At 43.1% G+C, this 21,623-nt stretch overlaps 1 protein-coding gene across 1 annotated transcript in view; it reads right to left on the bottom strand.

Moving 5' to 3' along the window:
• LOC111157053 (HECT, C2 and WW domain containing E3 ubiquitin protein ligase 1) overlaps positions 1 to 21,623 on the bottom strand; it is a 453,548-nt gene that overhangs the window by 67,516 nt on the left and 364,409 nt on the right. The window contains exons 12-15 of the mRNA XM_022518266.1: positions 16,551 to 16,693; positions 14,771 to 14,892; positions 12,553 to 12,738; positions 2,451 to 2,583 (exon numbers count right to left, since the gene is read on the bottom strand). Coding sequence (XP_022373974.1) covers positions 2,451 to 2,583; positions 12,553 to 12,738; positions 14,771 to 14,892; positions 16,551 to 16,693 — 584 coding nt within the window. The remainder of the gene's footprint in view (positions 1 to 2,450; positions 2,584 to 12,552; positions 12,739 to 14,770; positions 14,893 to 16,550; positions 16,694 to 21,623) is intronic.

Here is a 21,623-nt window from a genome sequence, read left to right as displayed (position 1 = left end):
GTGGGGTTGCCCTTCCTCTTCCTTTGTACCTGGCTAGATACTAGGGTTAGGTCAAGTACGTTAACTTTAAAGATGTCTTTCCTTGGCCTCTTTTGAACTTCTGTGGCACTTGTCCTAACATCTCTCTTGGCACGCAATCATATTCTAATTGTTCTTGATACTTAACTCTGTGTTTTCTGGCCTGGCTTCAAACACAGGCTATAAAATCCCCCGAGGCAGGGATCGTATCTCATACTTCTTTGCATTCCACAGGGCTCATAGCAAGCCACGCACTTAATCAATGTTTGCTGAGCAAAATCGTATCACAGCAAACACAATTAACATTTCCCACCACCCCCTCCTCCTGTTTTTATACCAAGATCCTCCTGTCCTCTCATTCCCTGGGCTCTGGGCTTTCACAGCAGGACGAACCAGAAACTGATTTTCATAGAGGCTGGGTCTTTGTTTTCTCTGGAATGCTACCCCAATGAGCGATTCTCTGCCTCCCAGCTTTTCTCGGTTTCTCCTTGTGTCAGCGCAAAGCGACCAGGGGATGTGCGGAGGGATGGGATGGGTTTAAAAACCTGATCAACTGAGTCAGTGGGAGAGTGAATGAATTAGGAAGAACGCAGACGGCTGAGGCACACGTATGCCCTGTCACCGTTCTTTGTTAAGTGTTACAGTCTTTCTTGGCTGATGCAGGTGGGACTCTGTCATTAACGTTGCTATTCAGTGTAACCGCGCTTGGGCTCTTCAGTCAGATTAAGTAAGTGTTTCAGAGCGGGTAAGGCAAGTGGCACTCATGACTTGAATCTCATTTCAACAGAAATGTCTTAATATTTGTATTTTCAGGTTACTTTCTTATACATGTAAGAGATCTAGAGCTTTAGGGGGTTTACCTTAGGTAGGTAGGAGGTAGGGGGAACCTACCTTTTCATTTTATTGACAGTGAACCTGACTTGAGGACTCAGCTTCTTTTATCAAATGTGGTTCATCTCTCGTAATGATGAAATCGCCTTAATAATACTGAAGACCTTGGATATTTTAAATAAATTAAATGGCATATTTCAAGTTGATTCAGAATCTTGAGTTTATCCACTATGATCTCACAAATGCCATACTTTCTGAAGTGTTATAAGTGAGTGCCACCAGAGAGGGATACAATCAATGCCTGTTGAGCCGGGAAGTCGGACGCTGCTTTTTGTCATCTGCGAGCATGGCAGCTGCAGAGTGTCTTGCTATCTGTGCTCCTGACACCCATGTAACCTGGGGGAATGCATAATATTTTTCTCTGCATGGTCAGGTGCACATTTTACATATACGCAGAACGAAAGAATCAGCATGTTTTCAGCAGTATCCTAAAACAAAACCCAAGATAACCCATGAAAGAGAAATCTGTTTTCTCACACTGGCATTATACCGTGAGTGCCCTCGGTTGGGAAGAGTTAGGCCTGTCAGGATACAGATGCTTCCCCTAAAAGAGTAGTAAACTGGTACCAATAGGTCAGGAACAAGCTCTTCCCTTGAGACTTGCTGTCTGAGGCTGCCAGGTGGATTGTTATTTTCCCCATTTCTCCTGAGACATTCACCCTAGTTCTCCCTGGAATGATGCGGGGGCAGTGGGGAGCCGCACACACGCGCGCGCGCACACACACACACACACACATACACAACTTCTTCTTTTACCCTGTACTACTTCATTTTTTGCCTCATTGTAATCCAACACGACAGGCTGTTTTACGAGAAAGAGTTCTCAGTAGCCACCACCTCCTGAGATCCTGCTGGTCTCCAGGATGGTACTGATACCTGGGAAACATCAGTAAGGGATTTACTTAAAGTATTGCCAGAAACGGACTAGAAGTAGAAAAGAGCTATGTTTGGAGTTTTGGTTTGAGAAGGGAGGCCAGGAAAGGGTATGGGATAAAGAGATAATACTTGAGAAAGGCAATGCCCATAATGTTTAAGAAGGACAGTTTCACGATTCAACGGAAGGTGACCATAGGCAGTGACTAAAGATATAAACCAGGAAAGAGCACGTGGTAGGATGCAGAGAGAGTATTCGTGTCCCCAGTGGATTTCCCCCAGTTTTTGGTCCATGTATGTCTATGGTACTGATGTCTTCTCCGGGATCTATGAAGAGCCCAAAGTTTAATGTCAGTCATATCCTTAGGATCGTTTAGGAATTCACATGTGACTGGCAGGCCTAAGGAAGCACAGTCCAGGCCTGGTGTGCGGGTCTCCTGAGCCTGCATTTTCCACGTCCCTTAAGCTAGACACAGTCTTTGTAGTGGCGACTGTTAGGACAAAACGGAAGGCAGAAGGAAGGTGGTCTGAAGATGGGTCTATGGAGTTCAGTGGGTGTCCCTGACTCTGAATTCTTCTAAAGACCAGTGGGGATATGGCAGAGCCCCTTGGGGAGCAGGCAATCCTGTGGAACCATGAACCTGGCGGGGGGGGGGGGGGGGTTCCCTCCCCAGCGCTGTAGCTCCGAAGCCTCTGCAGGTGCTGTCGGTGGGTCAGGTGGTTGGGGAGACGCCCGTTCTGAAGAGGGATTCGGGGGTCAATGAAAGTGGTAGCTCGACTGTTGTGGTCCACGAAGAAAGACTGCAGATAGACCAGTAAAAAAGCTCACTGCATGAGAACGAGCCAGAGTGAGGTCAATAAAGTAAGGGAGTGCTACAGGGCTCAGTCTTCGAGTTTATTTCTGGCCCTCCTTTTTATCTGCTCAAAACTAGATGGAAGATGGGGGCATGCTAGTCACTGATAAACACTTCACAGTGGAGTTACAGACTCGTGGTCATAACACTTTACTCACCATGGAAAGTAAGAGAAATAGAGCCTTCAGTGTATTAAAATAACACTAGTAATAATTCATGAAACACTTTATTTTAAAAATAAAGTCTCTTTCTTTGATTATAGAATTAGCACAGTCTCATTGAGAAAAAATTTTAAAAGGATAAAAAAGTAAGAAGAAAATCAAAATTACCTCAAATATCACAATCCAAGGGTAATCATCAAAATATTATGGTGACCTTTCCACCAGTTTTTTCTTTTCTCATGCAAATATACAAATATTTACATATTTTCCCCACTGCAGCACCTACAATTTTGTTAGAAGATTTTTTTCCATCTCCTATTTTATGAGCATTTCCCTAAGTTATCAGACATTCTTTTAACACAATTTTAGCAGGTATATACCTTGATGGATGTATAGTAATTTTGGTACCCTCTATCATTGGACATTTTACTTTTTTACTGTTTTAAAAATAATGCTTCAATAAACATTCTTGTTTGTAAATCTTTGCAGCATGTCTGATTACTGTACATGTTCCAATATGTGACAAAAGTTATTCTCTAAATCTAAAATTACCTCTCATAAAATTGGTACCTTCTCAGGAAAAAAACCCCTTTTGTACTACTAAACAATCTTTCAAATACTATCTTGAACAAAATGTAATGTTTGGTGAAGGTGACTTCCTCTTAAAGACCTCAATCATTGCTCATTGTAGACGCACTCAGATGCCACCTCACAGAGGTAGTCCAAGTCAAATACAGATGTAAAAATTACTCTTGGGAAGTATGAGCTTATAATTTCAAGTATTAGATGTCCTTGCAAACAAATCTCTTTTGTTAAAGAGCTCTATAAAAAGTGATACAGGAAGTGCTTTCATTATGGGGACCAAAAGTTACCTCCACAGGACATATAGGAGATTAACTCCCCTAATATCATGTGACTCAGTATCTGTGACTTGCTGTAAAATTCCCAGGACAGCATTCCACACAGATTCAAAAAGGCCTATTTGGGGGCATCTGGGTGGCTCAGTGCCTTAAGTATCTGCCTTCGATTCAAGTCGTGATCTCAGGGTCTTGAGATCAGCCTCTAGTTGGGCTTCCCCTCAGTGGGAAGTCTTCTTCTTCCTCTGCCCCTCCCCCTGCTTGTGCTCTCTGTCTCTCAAATAAATAAATAAAATCTTAGAAATATAAAATAAAAGTAAAAAAAGTCTGTATGTCCAATCTGGATGGGACTAAAGATGATGTGCCCTGAAAAACTGGGTTCGGTGTTTCAAAAGTGGCACTGGTGATATCGAAAAGATGAGTAAAGAATCTGAAGAAGAAAAAATGTGAGTAAAAAAAAAAAACAAACCATTTATCAACGTGTTTCTATAACATGAGATTTTAAACACACAAGTATAAGCTGAAGTCAATATTTGAAGGTGTCTTTTTATTATTGAACTATATGCCTGCAAGTTTATAAATTAAAGTTAAATGGGTTTCTTGTTATTAGTGCATATGTGGCAATTCTTTAGTATAAATTCCTAAAAGTTGAGTTAATCACTGGGCTAAAATTAGAAAAAATTTGTTTATTGGTCTATATTAACAAATTACCTTCTTATCCTCATCATAAGTCCACGAGTGCTTTTCATGGACTTTATAAATGTGGAGTATTTGAAAGACCCCTTAGAAATGTTGAATGGTAAATGATGCTGAATTATTATTTACAGGGGATGCCAAACATTTTCTCACAGTTTTATGGGTTAGTTAATTAATATGTGGTACAATATTAATTAATTTCAGGAGTAGAATTCAGTGATTCATCACTTAGAAAAAACACCCAGTGCTCATCACAAGTGCCAACCCTCATCAACCCTCAGTTTCTTCTCTATCATTACGAGTCTGTTTTATGGTTTGCCTCTCTTTTCCCTCCCATGTTCATCTGTTTCATTTCTTAAATTCCACACGGAGTGAAATCATACAGTATGTCTTTTCCTGACTGACTCTAAATTTGTTGTTTAAAATTTAGCTCTATTGCTTACGGCCATGGAATGCAACATGAGTATTTTATGCTTTTCTGTTTTCTTTGTGTTATAAAATATTATCATTTATTAAAAAAAAAAGCTCCAAGGATCTCATAAAGGAGTTATAAACTGTTTTTTTCTTTTTTAAGAAAATTGTGGTAAAATGTACAAAACGTAAATTTTGCCATTTTAATCAGTTTTAAGTATACAGTTTAGTGGCATTAAATACATTCTCATTGTCATGTAACCGTCACCATTGTTCATCTCCTGAAGTTTTTCATCTTCTTAAACTGAAACTCTGTACTCATTAAAGACAAACTCCTCATTACTTCCTTCCCCCAAACCCTGGGAATCTCTATTCTACTTTCTGTCTCTATGAATTTCACTATTTTTAGATACCTCGTGTGAGATAAAATATTTGTCCTTTTGTTTCTGACTCGTTTAACTTAGCATGATATTTTCAAGGTCCATTCATGCTGTAGTATGTGTCAGAATTTCACTGCTTCTCAAGGATGCATAATCTTCCATTGTATGGGTGATACCACATTTTGTTTATCCATTCATATAACTTCTATTTTTTCTACCCTTATTGAGGTATAATTGACAAATAAAAATTGTATGTAATTAAGGTCTACATAAAGTCTATTTTTAACAAAATAATATATATCCATTATTATAAAACTATATTATTCAAATCCTGACTTATTTTGTCCTTCTGTCAAACTGATAGATACAAAACTCATTTTCCTACAATGCATTTTTTAATTTCCTTTTGTACTTCTCTTTTAGTTTTCTTTATATATGATATGATGCTATTTGGTTCATAATATATACGAATAATGTATCTTTATTTTAGTTGTGCCTTTGATTTATAAAAAATCTTACTTTGACTCCATTTAATGGTGTGAATTTGAACTCTTCTATCTATGATATTAATATACCACCACTGATTTTCTTGTTATGGTTTTTACATTCTATTAACATTTATTCTTTTATTTTTTAAACTTTGAATCATTTCTTGGGTATGTCTTTTAGTAAGCTGGATCTGTTTGTTACCAAATCTGAAAGTGTTTTCCTTTTTAGTACATAAGTTTATCCTATTTCCACCTATCACTATGACTATTATGCTTGGCTGTACTTTTGTTATTTTATTTTGGTTATTTCCAATTTTTTTGCTTCCTGGTGGATTTTTGGGGTATTTTGCTATGTAAACCATATTTTGCTTGATCTTATTTTGGTAGAAATTTGAAACAGAAAAATCTTGCTTTCAATGGTACAAACAGTTGCCTTCTAAGTTGATCAAATAACTATATTTAGCCATTTTTTTTCAAATTACTCAACTATGAACATTAGCACAACTTTCCTTGCCCCGTTCACCAGCCCTCTTCCCTTGCCTATTTTATTTTAGGTTAGGAATATGATTCAGATAGTTGTTATTCAATTTTTCCATTTTTCTTATACATATTCTCCCATATTTTATTGAATCTTTTTCAAAATATTTTAAAGCATTTTAACAATTATTTACACTTACATTAATATATTTGATTGATTTAAATATTCACCACCATAGTCCTTTTATACTGTTTTCTCCATTATTGATTTCCTGTTCTGCTTCATTTGTAAGTCATCGGGGGAATGGCTTTTGGTATTTTCTTTGTTTTTTTTTTTTTTTTTTTAAAGATTTTATTTATTTTTTTGGCAGACAGAGATCACAAGTAGACAGAGAGGCAGGCAGAGAGAGAGAGAGGAGGAAGCAGGCTCCCTGGTAAGCAGAGAGCCCGATGCGGGGCTCGATCCCAGGACCCTGGGATCATGACCCGAGCCGAAGGCAGAGGCTTTAACCCACTGAGCCACCCAGGCGCCCCTGGTATTTTCTTTGGACAGGCAATAGAGTACATGTAATCCTGCATGTAAGGTGGTTTTTCTAGTATTTTCACACTTGAATGACACCAATTTGTTTGGATATAGAATTTGGGGGCTGCACATTTTTCTCATCAATAACCTGTACTCCTTGCTCTGTGAATTTCTGTAGTTGAGTTTCATGGATGGTAAATTTTAAGCTTGCCTGACTTTTATTTTTTTTAAGGTAACTTTCATATTATCATGGCTATATACTGATAAGATTTTTAAAAAATCCCCATTTATGGGGCGCCTGGGTGGCTTAGTGGGTTAAGCCTCTGCCTTCAGCTCAGGTCGTGATCCCAGTGTCCTGGGATCAAGCCCCGCATCGGGCTCTCTGCTCCGCAGGGAGCCTGCCTCCACCTCTCTCTCTGCCTGCCTCTCTGCCTACTTGTGATCTCTGTCTGTCAAATAAATAAATAAAATCTTAAAAAAAAAATTAAAAAAAAAAAAAATCCCCATTTAAAGACAATTCCAGAGTATGTGTAGATATAGAATTTTAATTAATTTTAATATAGCTCAGGGAGCCCCATTAATCTGCCTACCTGAACAATTTATTTTAGAGCACAAAATTTTATTTTCAATATTTAATAAGTGAATTTTTATATTTCAAATTTAATTTTTGTTGTTCTACCTATTATTCTGGTTTCTTCTTTAGGAACATCCCTAAGCCATTCCCCAACAGAAATTTTAACTGAGTGGTAATTATATGCTAGGAATATTCTAAGCCCTTGGGGTTTCATCAACGAGCAAAGATCCCTGCTCTTAAGGAGCTCAAAATTTTGTCAGGAGAAACAGACAAAACAATAAATCTAACAAGTATATAACTTATATGGGGGAGCACATGGGTTGGGGATCTTGGGTGCTTTTGGTATTAAATAGAATGGTTAGGACAGGCCTGGCTGAGAAAGTGAGATACGGTCTTTTTGCTTTCTTACTTTCTTGCTTTCTTTTCTTTTCTTTCTTTCTTTCTTTCTTTCTTTTTCTTTTCTTTTCTTTTCTCTTTTCTCTTCTCTTCTCTTCTCTTCTCTTCTCTTCTCTTCTCTTCTCTTCTCTTCTCTTTTCTTTTCTTTCTTTCTTTCTTTTCAACTTACCCCTCCCTGTTTGCGATCTGGTTTCTTCCCCCACTTTGGAGGTCATTTCCATGTTCTCTCTCAGTGATCGGATTTTTATATAGCATCAGTTCTGCTCGGTTTTATCCCTATGCTATTACATGTTGTTCTTCCTTGCGATCTTAAAACGTTTACTTTCAGCCTTTTTTTTAAATTGTAGAAGAACATGTGAGACTTAATCACTTATTCTCTAACAAAATTTTAGCCGTATGGTATTAAGTGCACAGAGCAGAACAGTATTGTTAACACAAGTCTGTACAGCGGGTCTCTGGAACTTTCTCATTTTGTATAACTGAAACTGCACCCATTGAACCCAAACTCCCCATTTCCTCCTGCCCCAGTCCTGGCTGCCGCCATTCTGCTCTGTCACTCTGAGGCTATTTCAAATACTTCCCGTAAGGGGACTTATGCAGTATTTGTCCCTCTGTGACTGGCTAATTTCACGGAGCATAATGTCCTCCAGGTTCATCCTTCATTTTTAAGGAACACTGAATAATGTTCCACTATACGTATATACCACATTTTCTTTTTTAAATAAGTTTTCGAATTCCAGTTAAGAATAGTATCATATTAATTTCAGGTGTACAATACAGCGATTCAACACTTTCATGCAACAGCTGGGGCTCATTACAAGTTCACTGGAGAATCCCCATCACCTATTTCCCCCATCCCTTCCCACTCACCTCCCTCTTAGTAACCACCAGTTTTTTGGGTGTTGAGTTTGAAAAGGCGGGCACATATTGCACAGAGTGCGGCGTGTTATATGCAAACAATGAATCTTGGAACACTGCATCAAAAAACTACTGATGACTATATGGTGGCTAACATACTAATAAAAAAACAAAATCAGTTTGTTCTCTATAGTTAAGAGTCTCTTTCTCAGCTTGCCTCTTTTCCCCCGCCCTTTGCTTTTTCACTTTCTTAAATTCCGCACGTAGGTAAAATCACACGGTATTTGTCTTTGACAAGACTTATTTTGCTTAGCGTAATGCACTCTAGTTCCATCCACATCCTTGCAACTGACAAGACTGCATTCCTTTTTATGGTTGGTAACACTGCACTGTATTATCAGTTGATGGGCACTTGGGCTGTTTCCATACTTTGGCTATTGCTGACGCTGCTGCTGTAAACACTGGGGGGCCTGTATCCCTTTGAATTAGTATTTCTGTATTCTTTGGGTAAATACCTAGTAGTGCAATAGCTGGATGGTAGGGTAGCTCTATTTTTAACTTTTTGAGGAACCTCCATACTGTTTTCCAGAGTGGCTGCCCCAGTTTGCATTTCCACCACCAGTGCAAGAGGGCTCCCCTTTCTCCGCAACCTCGCCAACACCTGTTTAACATTAATATCTTAATGAAATATGCTACTTGACAGACACATTATGCACTGTGCAGTTTCACTGAGTTAGGAGCAGTTCTATTCCCATATGCTTCTGCACATACATTTACAAACATACCTTTTTAAAAGTTTTTAGTTTAACTCCAGCTCGTTAACATACAGTACATTAGTTTCCAGTGTACAATATCGTGATTCGACACTCACGTATGTCACCCAGTGCTCCTCCTAACACGTGTACTCCTTAAACCCCATCACTGTTTAACACCCCCTACCTTCCTTCTTATACACCACATTTTCTTTACCCATTCATCTGTCAGTGGGCATTTAGGTTGCCTGATTATTGTTACTAACGCTTCAAGGAACATAGCAATGCAGGTATCTCTTTGAGATTTTGATTTCAATTCTTTCGGATATATATTCAGAAGTGGGATTTCCAGATCATATGGTAGTTCTGTTTTCTTACATCTACCTCCTCTCAGCTTTTCTCAGTTTGTGGCTGCTTCTTCTTGCTCAATAGAAACCACGTGCTCCTAAACCATCTTGTGTATGATTGGCAGGTGCCTTTTAAATTCTTCTATTTTCTGAAGGAAATTATACTGTAAGATTTTTTTTTCTCAAAGGTTCGGTTTCCTTCATGTAGTAGTGGGTCTCTTCATAGGCTCCTGTTCATTTTGCTGTTGTGTGTTCATTCCTTAGTAGAGGCTGCCTCTGTCGCATGCCGGCCACAGGCAGACCCTCCCCTGACCCACCACCTGCAGCCCCACACCTTCTCTGGATGATAAGCCTCCCCCTCACTCAAGCCTGGAACCTTCTTAAGGTCCACATCCAATCTCTACCGAAGCTGGCAGAAGGCTGTGACCTCCTTTCTCAGACTTCCAAGACAACGGATGAGTCAGATGCCATTTGGGCCTTCACTCTGGTCCTCCCGAAGTGGTGCCACTCTCAGAGCACTGTTCCTGAACCCCTTTGTGGGGATGATCATGCATTCAAAGACATCAAACAGCCAGCCCTGGTCTTCTCTGCCCACCATGGCGTACACTAAAAACAAAGGCTGTTGTCTTCACACATGTCAATAAAGCAAGAAGCAGATTGGCTAGAATGAGGAACCAGAAGGTGCTGTGGCATTCTGGAACCTTCTCTGGCCATCTGTGAAAATGTCTTTTGCATAGAAAGCTATGACCCCCTGATTTTTCAGTGAGTGCTGTTCCTAGATCCCAGGCTCCTGTGCAACACATTCTTTCCAAGTCAGAGAGGTGAGCCTGTAGGAGACAGTCCACAAATGTTCTTCTCAACCTATTCCCATCATTGATGGCTTTAGCAATGAGGTATTCTTGTATTTTCTCCAGTTGCCAGTCCGATGTTGCATTTTTTTGGATTGGACAATTCCCACAGCATCAAGAGGAAGAACAGCAGGAATTACTAATCTACTCTATTATCATGGATGCCCACATTCACTTATTTACTCTTTATAACTGGCATGAAGGCAATAATAATTATTGCTACTTTATGACGGACAAAGTGAGGCTCAGAGCAGTAAAGGAACTTGCTCATGGTCACGTGTTTAGAATGGAATGGGGTAGTCCTTGTACACCTTCCCCACTATCCTCCATTGTTCCTCTCTACCCTATGGATTGTGATAATACATTTTTAATTGAAGGCTACTTCCCCTCCCCCCACCCCCGCAACAATTCAGTGCATGGTATGCTTCTTAGAAGTTTTTGTTTGCCAACTCTGAGTCTGTGTGTGCTCAATCAGTAAAGAATTAGACCATTTTATGTGTGTGTACCTAGTCACACAGCTGGTTTGTGTCATAACTGAAAGCAGAATTCAAGCCCTCTCATTTTAGATTCAGACTTCCTTCTTTCTTATATATGGTACCATATCACTGAACAAAATTAGGGGGAAAATGTCTTGCCAGAAATTCCCTAATATACATTTCAAAATGGCTAAAATTCTTGGTGCAAGTCTCAGCTACTGTGTTTCTTTGCTAGTGTGATGCACCCTGGAGAAACAGGGCTGACGGCACTGGGGGGTTTCGTGGCATTCTGCTGGGTGTTTGCATCCTAGTGTGAGAGCTGTATGCACTCAGGGTGTTATGGAAATCTGGGCTAAGCAAGTTGTTTGCGTTAGTGTGCTATTTGCATAATAAACCATAATGACCCTTTCCGTTCACTGATTCCTAGTGGTGTAGTCTTGACAACTTAGTTAAGTAATAATGTAAATATGGCGACCACAGACCACCAAGATGAGGCACGGGCACTCTGGCTCCTTTCCTTTCTGTCTGGCTCAGGATTTATTTCCCACCCTAACACACATCCTCAGGTCCTCCCAGCATAAATCACTGTCACTCTCCAAGTGGAGGACACACCCAGTAAAAGAGAAGGTCCTTAGGAGCAGATTCTGGCTCTCGAGGTTTTTCTACTACACAAAGCACACCCCCCACCCAAGACCCTTTTCCAATTCACCCAACTACACAGGACCCGGCCATACAGACTTACTGAGTAACAGACTTGCATTAGTGGACACTCTTTCTCCACACACTTCAGAGAGTCCAGGTACTGAGACATGCTAAGGGGTTTGTGGGGAGGAGGTCCCCTGTGCTTCCCAGGGGACAATGGCACCCTATCAGCCCACTTTGGGGAACTGTGGCACATTGAACATCACAGAGACTGAGACATGTCTACTGACAAAATTTCTGATTCCTTTGACCCTAAAAAAGGGAGGGATTCTCTCTACCACAGACCCCACCCCTCAAAAAAATATTACACAGAGACAAGTCTTTCATAAACTGTTTGGCCTGTCCTATAAGTACATTGATGTGACTGGTGATGATTAAGAAAGAACATTTTTGCTGCAGCAAACTCAGCGAGGCTTCCAAAGCATCCCTGGGAAAGATCAGTTTTGGCTAAGGTCACACAAAGGCAATACACAAGCCAGTAACATCACATGGGCCCAAGAAACCCTGCCCATTTGTCAGGCTGTTTTAATGAGAACTGAAGGCTTATTAGGAAAATCACCACAAGTAATCTAATAACGTCATTCCCACTTAACTAATAATCTCATTCCCTGAGAGTTAGCTGTCTATGGAGGCATAACCATAGAAAGGTCATTGAACAGACTCTGGTTTCAATTTCCAAACACATAGGCAGCAATTCTCAACTGGGCATGATTTGCTCTCTAGGGAACATCTAGTAATATCCCAAGTTGGTGTTGATGTTATTGGCATCAGGGGGCAAGAGGCCGGGGACGCTGCAGGACAGAAACCCTGCTGCAGGATGGGAACCTCTCTTCCTCCTGGTAGCTGATGGCACATCTCTGAGACACAGACTTTCCTGTCCTCACTCATCTCCCCCACCCCTCGCTTTCTCATGGGTCTTCTTCAGATAAAGAGCTCTCTGTTGAAAGGCCCACCTGTCAGTCACACTCACCTTTCCCTGCTGGTCCGTTTTGATCTCCCAGCCCCGGGGCAGTTCCAGCCGCGTGTCTGCAAACATGTTGATGAAATTCACCAAGTCGCGGTTGTGCTGGTAGCGTTCGAAATTGCGTGCGTCCCGCCGGACTTTCAGAATCATGTGCTTTAAGCAGGTGCTACTGGTGAAGACTCGGTAGGCACCCTGAGAGGGGGGTCAGGGCCGGTTGGGATAGAGGGTTGGGGGAGAGGGGGTAGGAAAAATACAGACCAAGCACACCTTGAGCACCTTATCACAATGTAACCTGACTGCTAACACAGTGATTTATTGTGCGCATGGAGGGGGAAGCCTCAGAAGGGGAGATCTTGCTCAAAAATTAAATGTGCACGATAAACACACATGGATCTGCTTGATCTGTATGGGTGTTTCCTCAGCCTCTGATACGGTCACATTCTGGGCGGGGCAGCGGGGGACACTCAAAGGCTCCCCTCCCCCTTCTCCCCAGTCAGCGCTAGGCTGGGCTCTCCTGAGTCTCCCTCCCTCACTGGGAGCATTGCCCCCTTCTCTTCTCCACCCTTCTCCGCCTGCACCAGTCCTCCCTTGCTCCACTTCTGCGTCTGTAACAAGGAGGATTAATTTAGGGTCCCTGGGGACTTAAGGCTGGCCTTCAGAGGTCTGTCACAAACTTCTCTGTGTGGAGGGGATGGGGATGAGAAGAAAGGAAAACGTTTCCAGAGTTTTTAGTTGTGCCAAATGATGATTTTCTGGTCTACAGGGCTGGAAGCCAACCCCGCTTGCTGCCAGAGTGGGGCCGTGGCTCCTCCTGGCCAGGGCCACCTGGTGCCCAGTGCTTGAGGGCATCAACGTCTGGCATCCTTGTCCCCCTTTGTGACTCATCCCTGCCCCAGTAGGCAGCCACTCTGAATCTAACGAACAGATGTCCCAGAGGCTTCTCAAATAAAACGTGCTAAAAACTGGTCTCCTCCCACTGTCACCTAATCAAATAATTGCACCTGCTCAAGTGCAAGTAATTCCACCCCTAACTCAGGTGCCCAAAGCAGAAAAGACTCCGACTTTCTCGAGTCCTCCCCCTTGCCTGCCTCCATCACCATGGTCCCCCTTTCTGTCCTCCCAGCCCCTTCCTCAGGGTGGGCCTCGATCACCTCTCACTTGTGGCACTGGATCAGCCTCTAGCCTTATAGCCCCCAGTCTCGGCCCTTCTGATAGAGAAGATGTTTAATCGAACACCTGATCCTGTAACGTAAATGCCTAGGACTGTTGTTTGTTCCTACTGCCTTCTGAGGCATAGCTATGCTCCTTCTCATGACTTCCCGAGTTTTGCTACTTCTTCTCCAGCCCTTCCTCCTACCTTTGCCCGTCAACACATCCCAACCTCACATACCCAACCCTGAGCCTCTTCACAGCTGCGTCCTTTCTCTGTCTCTCTGGAGCTTCTTCCCACTCCCTTGCAACCTTCCTGACTCAGCTCAGCAGCCCTGTCCTCGGGGATGCTCCCCTAGACTGTATCTCTGGTGTTTCCAGAGCATTTCATTCCTCCCTGAGGTTGGGCGCTGTCCTCTCACGTCAGAGTAGTCTTTGTACGTGTCTGTTGCTCCACAAATTGGGAGCTTGTGCAGTTCAGCTGTCACGCTGTGTCTGTGAGGCCAGCACCTAGATCTGCATCTGTCCACAGAAAATGTTTGTCTAATGAAAGAATTAATGAATATAGGGAAAGCATGTAATTGCTTTCTTGAAAATACAAAAAAAACCCTATATATGCAAAAATAACTTAAGTATGGTATTTGAACATCTCACTTCATTAACGGGAAAACTAGATATTTATCTAGGAGAAATCTAATTTAACATTTCTTTAATGAAAGTGATTTTATAAAATGATACAGGCTGAGGGGAATCTGTCAACTTCATAATCTTGTTCCTTTAAATAAAATTTTACAGTAACAGAAACACCTATCTGTTTCCAAAGGACTTTCACTGATATTGATACATTTGTGCCTAATGAGAACAAAGAAGCAACAGCATTGCCAAATCCAGCTCTTCTCCTTTTTGGGAGACTCCCAGATAGAAAGAGTGGACTGAGTTGTTTTGTTTTGTTTTGGTTTCAGTCTTGCCTGGGTTAAAACACCTTCCTTTTTCATCCTTTAAACAACTTAGCAAAGGAGTGTTTTGAGTTTTGATGGAAGCCAGGTGGGCCCCCTCTGTATTCAAGAGTACTCACATAATTGGCGTGTAGTACAGTGAAGAACTCCGGGTTGGTGATGAACTTCACTGCTGGGGACTGCAGCAACAAGGTGATTTTCTGTGAATTCACTGGAGAAAGTGACCCTTCTCTCCGCAGATCTGGAAAAAGGAAAGCAAAGCAACGGACACGCTGGAAAAAAGTCATTTCAAATGCAGTACTTCTCTCTCTATACCAGCAGTGCGTTAAGCTTTGACTGGACAGCTGGACAGACTGTGGTTCTGAATAGTGATAAGATCAGGTATCCCGGTGATAGGACCAGGTGTCCTATCACGTTGTGTGTGCCAAAAAGAGTCATTATCTCCTAGGAGTGCTCCTGCATAACTCCAGTAGGCTCATGTCCTCGAACATCTTGTTCCTTTTATAACAATGTCGTTTTTATTTTATGAGTGGCTAAGCATAGTTAAGGTGGTTTGCAGAAAGAGGCACAATTCTTCCCCTCCCTGCATCCACATCCACCTGCACGAGACTGAACTTCTCCTCTCGCCAAACTGAGCTAGCCTGTGTCTTCCTTAGAGTAACAGAGTTTGGCAGAACTTGTAAGCCAGGGTTCCAGGAAGTCTTCACGTCCCCACTCTGTCTTAGGACCCTGCCACCACTGTGAGAACAAGCTTAGGCTAGTCTGGGACAAGATGAGAAGCTACAGGGAGCAGGGACCAGCCAGCCCAGATGAGACCACGTCAGGGTAGTCAGCCTGCAGCGGACTGGGCAGCGGACTGAGGACGCATGCGCAAGCCCCACCACAAATACAATTGCTCTCCTGTGTGATAAATGCAAGGCTGGGAGTTTAAGCTGCTACCTTTTGGGAAGGTTTGTTACATAGCAAATGCAAAACTTCCCAAAACCAAACTCAGAAAGGGATTTTCTATTCCTTTTTTTCCTCTTGCTTTTAATTACTTGACCACTTGAGCACGCCTCTCTCAGAGGTCACAAAAATGAATACATAGAAAAACTAAAACCAGTCAGTTTAACTAGCGTATCTGGTAAAATGAAGAGAGTGGACGCACTTACAGTCGTTGGTGGGACTGTGTGTGTGCGCGGAAATCCACTGTTCTGCCCCGAGCTTCGAACGTGCCATCACTCAACCCAAGTTAAGAGAAAGTGGATTGGGATGTCACTGTGATAATCTTTTGTCACTACAGGTATAAAAAACTGAAGCCAGTCTTCTATGCCTCTTGAATATTCTCGTCTGAGTCCACTCAGGCAGATTCAAAGAAATGAAAAGCAGACAACTGGCGGAGGCCTGGCCTACAGTATTAGGTAACCAGGCACAGGGGCAGAAGAGTACCTAAGGTAAGCTTTTGGGAAAACCTCTTTACTCCCAGGTTGCTCCCTCAAGGGGGAATTGTATTTTATTTTAAATGCAAACAAATAATTATTCCTAGTGTTGTTATGTAGGTTCTTTGATGTAGACTGAATTTTCAATGCATGTTTTATTTATAAGTGGAAAATTCTTAGGACACCCACAAATAAATTCACTCAACGAGAAATCATTAGGCCACTGGAAAAATTGTCTCAATGCACAAGTATGAGTACTCTTACTATGAATTCACTTCTCCTTTATGTTCACGGTGGGAAACTGCTGTCTGTTTCACACTGCTGACACCAAGCCTCTTTCCCCTCCCCCTGCCTGACCGCCCCCATTCCACCGCTCTTCCCCCCAGGACCCAGTCCATCCCCAAGGCAGGGCAGGGGTCCACACACGGTCACGCTGCCACCGGATGCCAACCCAGGAGACTCAGGTCCCCTCCTTCCATACCTAAGCTTGACTGAGAAGATTCAGCCTCTGAGTCGCTCCCACCACCTCCTCCATTGCCTCCTGCTGGGACCTGCTCACAACTCTGGCTGCCAGAATCTTCTTCTGACCTCTCTGTTGCAATGGTTCGTTGAATGTTTTGATACCTTTGCATCAGAAAATGGAAAGATAGGAGTTAACTTTTGCTTATCGCCTTGCTGGGGGCTGATGCTCTGAATCAGGGAACTGGAGAAATCTGTAAAGAATCATCTTGAATACTGGCAAATAAATGCTTAAAATTCCCACAAGATACCGAAACAACTGGCAAGACAAGTGTGTCCAGATGAGTGGACTTCTTTTTGTTTTGTAAACTGTGATAAGTTTCAACTATGGTGACTTTTACACATTAACACAGATAATTAGTCACAAAAAAACCAGCCTCTGCCTTGCATTAAACAAAACCAGACTAAGTCTAAAAGAACGGTTTGGGAAATAACTTCAAATGTTACCACTAAGATATCAAATTACTTCTACATTATTGTACATATTGTGGTCTATAAACCAGAGTAATAATTGTACTCCCTTATTGTCATCTGACAGGTAACTGATACCACTGGCAGGAACTGTGGAAATATTACATACTAAGAGCATGCTGGCCGACTAGCGGATGTTTTCTGCTGATTTGAAGGCTCATTTTATTTTTCTTCCCAAGTTGAGGATTAGGCCAGTCAACCACCTTCCCAGGTACTTACTAAGTATGTACTGACTCTCCCAATATGCCCAGGCTCCGTGCTGGACTTTCAGATCCAAGTCAGGATGGGAATAGGATATTGGCCTCTGAACACACACACAGTGGAGAGAGAACAAAGAGGGGAATGGCATGCAAGCCATCACTCTAACAATGTCAAAAAGCTGTCCCAAAGCACAATACACAGACAGGGAAACACCTCGATGCCTACATTTTGAATCAGTATGAGCCTGTTGGGGACCTTTCAGGGAAAGAATGTAGACTAACACAGAAGAGTTCAGTCTTGTGGAACTCTGAGCAGCTGGGTGGGTGCCCGGGAGGACTGGGGCTCAGGCAGCGAAGGGACCAGCAGAGGGGGAGGCAGGGAGCCTTGACAGGGTGCCCCTCTAGGGACGGGTTCTTGAGCTGCCGCAGAACCACCTGAGGGCTTGTGGAAACACAGACAGCTGGGCCCCACTCCCAGAATTTCTCAGATTCAGTAGGTCTGGGGAGGGAGGAGGCAAGACCCTGCATTTCTAACTAGTTCCCAGGTGATGCTGCTGCTGCTGGCCCAGGGACCAACTCTGAGAACCACTGCGGCAGGATCTGGCTAGTTGGTGAAAAAGAGGTTGAGCTAGCCACTGAGAATGAGGACTTCCGTCCAGGTGGGGCATGCACTGGAGGAGGAGAGCATGAGTTGGGGAGTGCAGCTGGGAAGCAGCAGCAGCAACAGCCCAGTCTGGAGGTGATAAAGGCCTGGACGTAGGCGGGCATGGGGACGATGGTGGCTCTGCAAGCATGCTACTGGGGGAGGGGAACACCCCCACACAGCAGGGAGAATAAGATCTCCTGTCTCTGCCCCCAAATGCAGACATTTCCTAAAACTCCCTGCCTCTGATAGCCCGCTCTGCCTCATTTACGCTGTAATTTATAGGCCGATGTCTTGCAGTGTCTTTCCTCTTTGCTCTACTTCCCTCAGTCCATGTAGCCCCCTTCTCCTCCCCGCCTGACCTCTGTTTTGCCTAATGTCTCAGCCTACCAAGGCATACACCCAGGCTTCAGCTTCCCCTTTCCTCAAGGCCCAGCAGGAATGGGAGAAGGAGCTGAATTCCAGAAAGACTTCGTGGCAGAATCGGTGTTATCTTACATGCAGACTGTGCAGGACTTGGGGGCCTGTCTGGATGCAGAGGTTGAAGAAGGAGGAGACAACTGTGACGGTAAGTGAGGTAGCCAACCCTGAAAAGGGACATGTAGGAGAACAGGCAGGAGGGAAGGGAAGATCTGGGTGTGGATTTGGACATGTTGACTTGGAGGTCGTTGATTTCATGCAAGTGACAAGAGGCAAAGGAGCATTGCTGTATGAGTCTTGTACCCAGGAAGGAGATACAGGGGTGGAGAAAGAGGTGTGAAGAGGAAGAGGAGAGTGAGAGCCCAAGGAACAGTGAATAACCAGGTCTCCGAATGCAATCCAACATGGGGCAAGGGGGAAATATCATTACAGAGTCCACTGTGACGGGGCTTCTGAAGACCAGAGACCTCCTTCTTTGGCCTTTAAAGGAATTTTTTTTTCTTAAGTGTGGTCTCTACACCCCTTGAAAGAGAATCAGCTGAGTGATTGTTATAATCACATAAATTGAAGCAAAATTGAAATCTGCATTTCTAAGAAGTCCTTCAGGTGGCATTACTTACATCTAGGTTTAAGAGTCACCGGTTGGAAAAAGTGCTCCACATCACTCGGCATCAGGGAAATACAAATCAAAACCACAATGAGATACCACCTCACACCAGTCAGAATGGCTAAAATTAACAAGTCAGGAAATGACAGATGCTGGCGAGGATGCGGAGAAAGGGGAACCCTCCTACACTGTTGGTGGGAATGCAAGCTGGTGCAACCACTCTGGAAAACAGCATGGAGGTTCCTCAAAATGTTGAAAATAGAACTACCCTATGACCCAGCAATTGCACTGCTGGGTATTTACCCTAAAGATACAAACGTAGTGATCCGAAGGGGCACGTGCACCCGAATGTTTATAGCAGCAATGTCTACAATAGCCAAACTATGGAAAGAACCTAGATGTCCATCAACAGACGAATGGATAAAGAAGATGTGGTATATATACACAATGGAATACTATGCAGCCATCAAAAGAAATGAAATCTTGCCATTTGCGACGACGTGGATGGAACTAGAGGGTATCATGCTTAGCGAAATAAGTCAATCGGAGAAAGACAACTATCATATGATCTCCCTGATATGAGGGAGAGGAGATGCAACATGGGGGGTTAAGGGGGTAGGAGAAGAGTCAATGAAACAAGATGGGATTGGGAGGGAGACAAACCATAAGTGACTCTTAATCTCACAAAACAAACTGAGGGTTAATGGGGGGAGGGGGGTTGGGGGGGTGGGATTATGGACATTGGGGAGGGTATGTGCTATGGTGAGTGCTGTGAAGTGTGTAAACCTGGCGATTCACAGACCTGTACCCCTGGGGATAAAAAGATATTATATGTTTATAAAAAATAAAATTAAAAAAAAAAAAAGGAGTCACCGGTTGCTTTCTGTAAGTTGTATTTTATCTACAGAGGCTCAGCCACTCACTCATGACGTGTGTCACGAGACACCTTTGCCTGCAGCAGTTACTGTGAGGCATTTTTGAGAAGGCCTCTAATAAGAGAACAGGGAGAGGGCAGGAATGAGCAAAGGATTACATAAAGGAATACCCATGTTTATTTGCCATGTCAACCTGTCTGTGGTCTGGAGGTTGTGGGGAAGGTGAAGGATGGCTGTCTGCTGTTCTGCTTGTTGGAATTCAGAGAGTGCCACCATGGTGGGAAGGACAGAGTGGGCCACTGAGAAGCTGCCTAAGTGTGTAACCTTGACCGAGGAGGAATGGGACTGCCAAAGACCAAGGGAGCTGTTGTCAGGGAGATTCCCTAAATGACTCACGGCAGGCTGCATTTTCCAAAAATGGCTCAACAATATTTTTAGTCCCACATGCTCTTCTGGGACCTAATTACTCATCTGTTAAGACATAGAATCAATGTCCCCTCCCCTTGAACCTGGGAAGAGCTTGTGGCTACCTTGACAAATTGAGGATAACATAAGTGACAGTCTGCAGTGCCCATGTTGTGAGGTCCCATGGAAAGGCCATGGCTAGGTGTTTTGGCTGACAGTCACAGCCAGCATCAACCTCCAGATATGTGGGTCACCAGCCCCGGCCACCCTCTGCAACCACAAGACAATACAATACCCCAAGTGAGAATGGCTTCACTGAACCCAGTCAGCCATGGAAACCATGACAAATAAAAGTGACATATAATAACAATGATGGTAGCAATAAATTATCATTGTTTCATGCCACCAAGTTTGGGTGGTTTGTTACTCTGTGATAGATAACCCAGAACAGAGCACAGACAAATATAAAGTTGTAGCCTCACTTTTCCTTCCCAAAGTGCAGTGACCACAGAAGAGAATGTCTGTGAATCAATTCGATCTTATTTGATGATGAAAATGTCAGTAATTTCACAACCTGCTGCGTGTCCTCAGTTGGACTTTGGTTGTCTTGGGCTTTACTGTGTCAACAGCCTCAAGTCCCAGGTACTACACCCCAGCCCTGATCTGTCCTGAAGTACAGGGACAGTTCTGGGGAAGCAGGACACACAGAAGTTTGTGGAAGGATCACTCAGCGAGGGCAGCCTCAGACACTCGCTCTGTTTTAAAGATGAGAGAGGAAGTCAGAACAGGTTCTCTCGCATTTCATCAAGAATTATCCTTCCATGTTCTCCTTCATGCTTTTAAAAATATTATATAAAGAGTTTTTGGCAAGATGGGATCGGGAGGGAGACTTTCAATCTCACAAAACAAACTGAGGGTTGCTGGGGAGTGGTGGGGGGTTAGGGATGGGGTGGCTGGGTGATGGACATTGGGGAGGGTATGTGCTATGGTGAGTGCTGTGAAGTGTGTAAGACTGATGAATCACAGACCTGTTCCCCTGGGGCAAATAATACATTATATGTTAATAAAAATTAAAAAAAAATACTCTATTAAAAAAAAAAAGAGTTCATGGAAGTTGGTAAGAAAGTCAGCCAGAATATCTAATTTATAAATGAATACACACACAGGGATGCACAAAACCAAGCAAGAGAAAAACCTTTCAGAATTGAGCCAAACCAAACACAAAAGCCCAAGACCATACAGTTCTCATGGGAGGAGCTACAACTGGTAAAAGAAAAACTTATGGAAACAAAAGTTGACCCTCCCTGTCAGAAGTCAAATATAAGAACCCAAATCCCAGGAGCACCTCTTAAGTCCACAAAACCACACCCAAAGATGGGATGAGAGTGAAGCTGTTGCTGGGAGAGTGAGCCCG

This window comes from Enhydra lutris, unplaced genomic scaffold, assembly GCF_002288905.1.
Source record: "Enhydra lutris kenyoni isolate GAN:26980312 unplaced genomic scaffold, ASM228890v2 scaffoldscaffold51, whole genome shotgun sequence".
NCBI lineage: Eukaryota > Metazoa > Chordata > Mammalia > Carnivora > Mustelidae > Enhydra > Enhydra lutris.
Note: the sequence above shows the minus strand (reverse complement) of the source record. Positions and strands in the feature narration are given on the sequence as shown.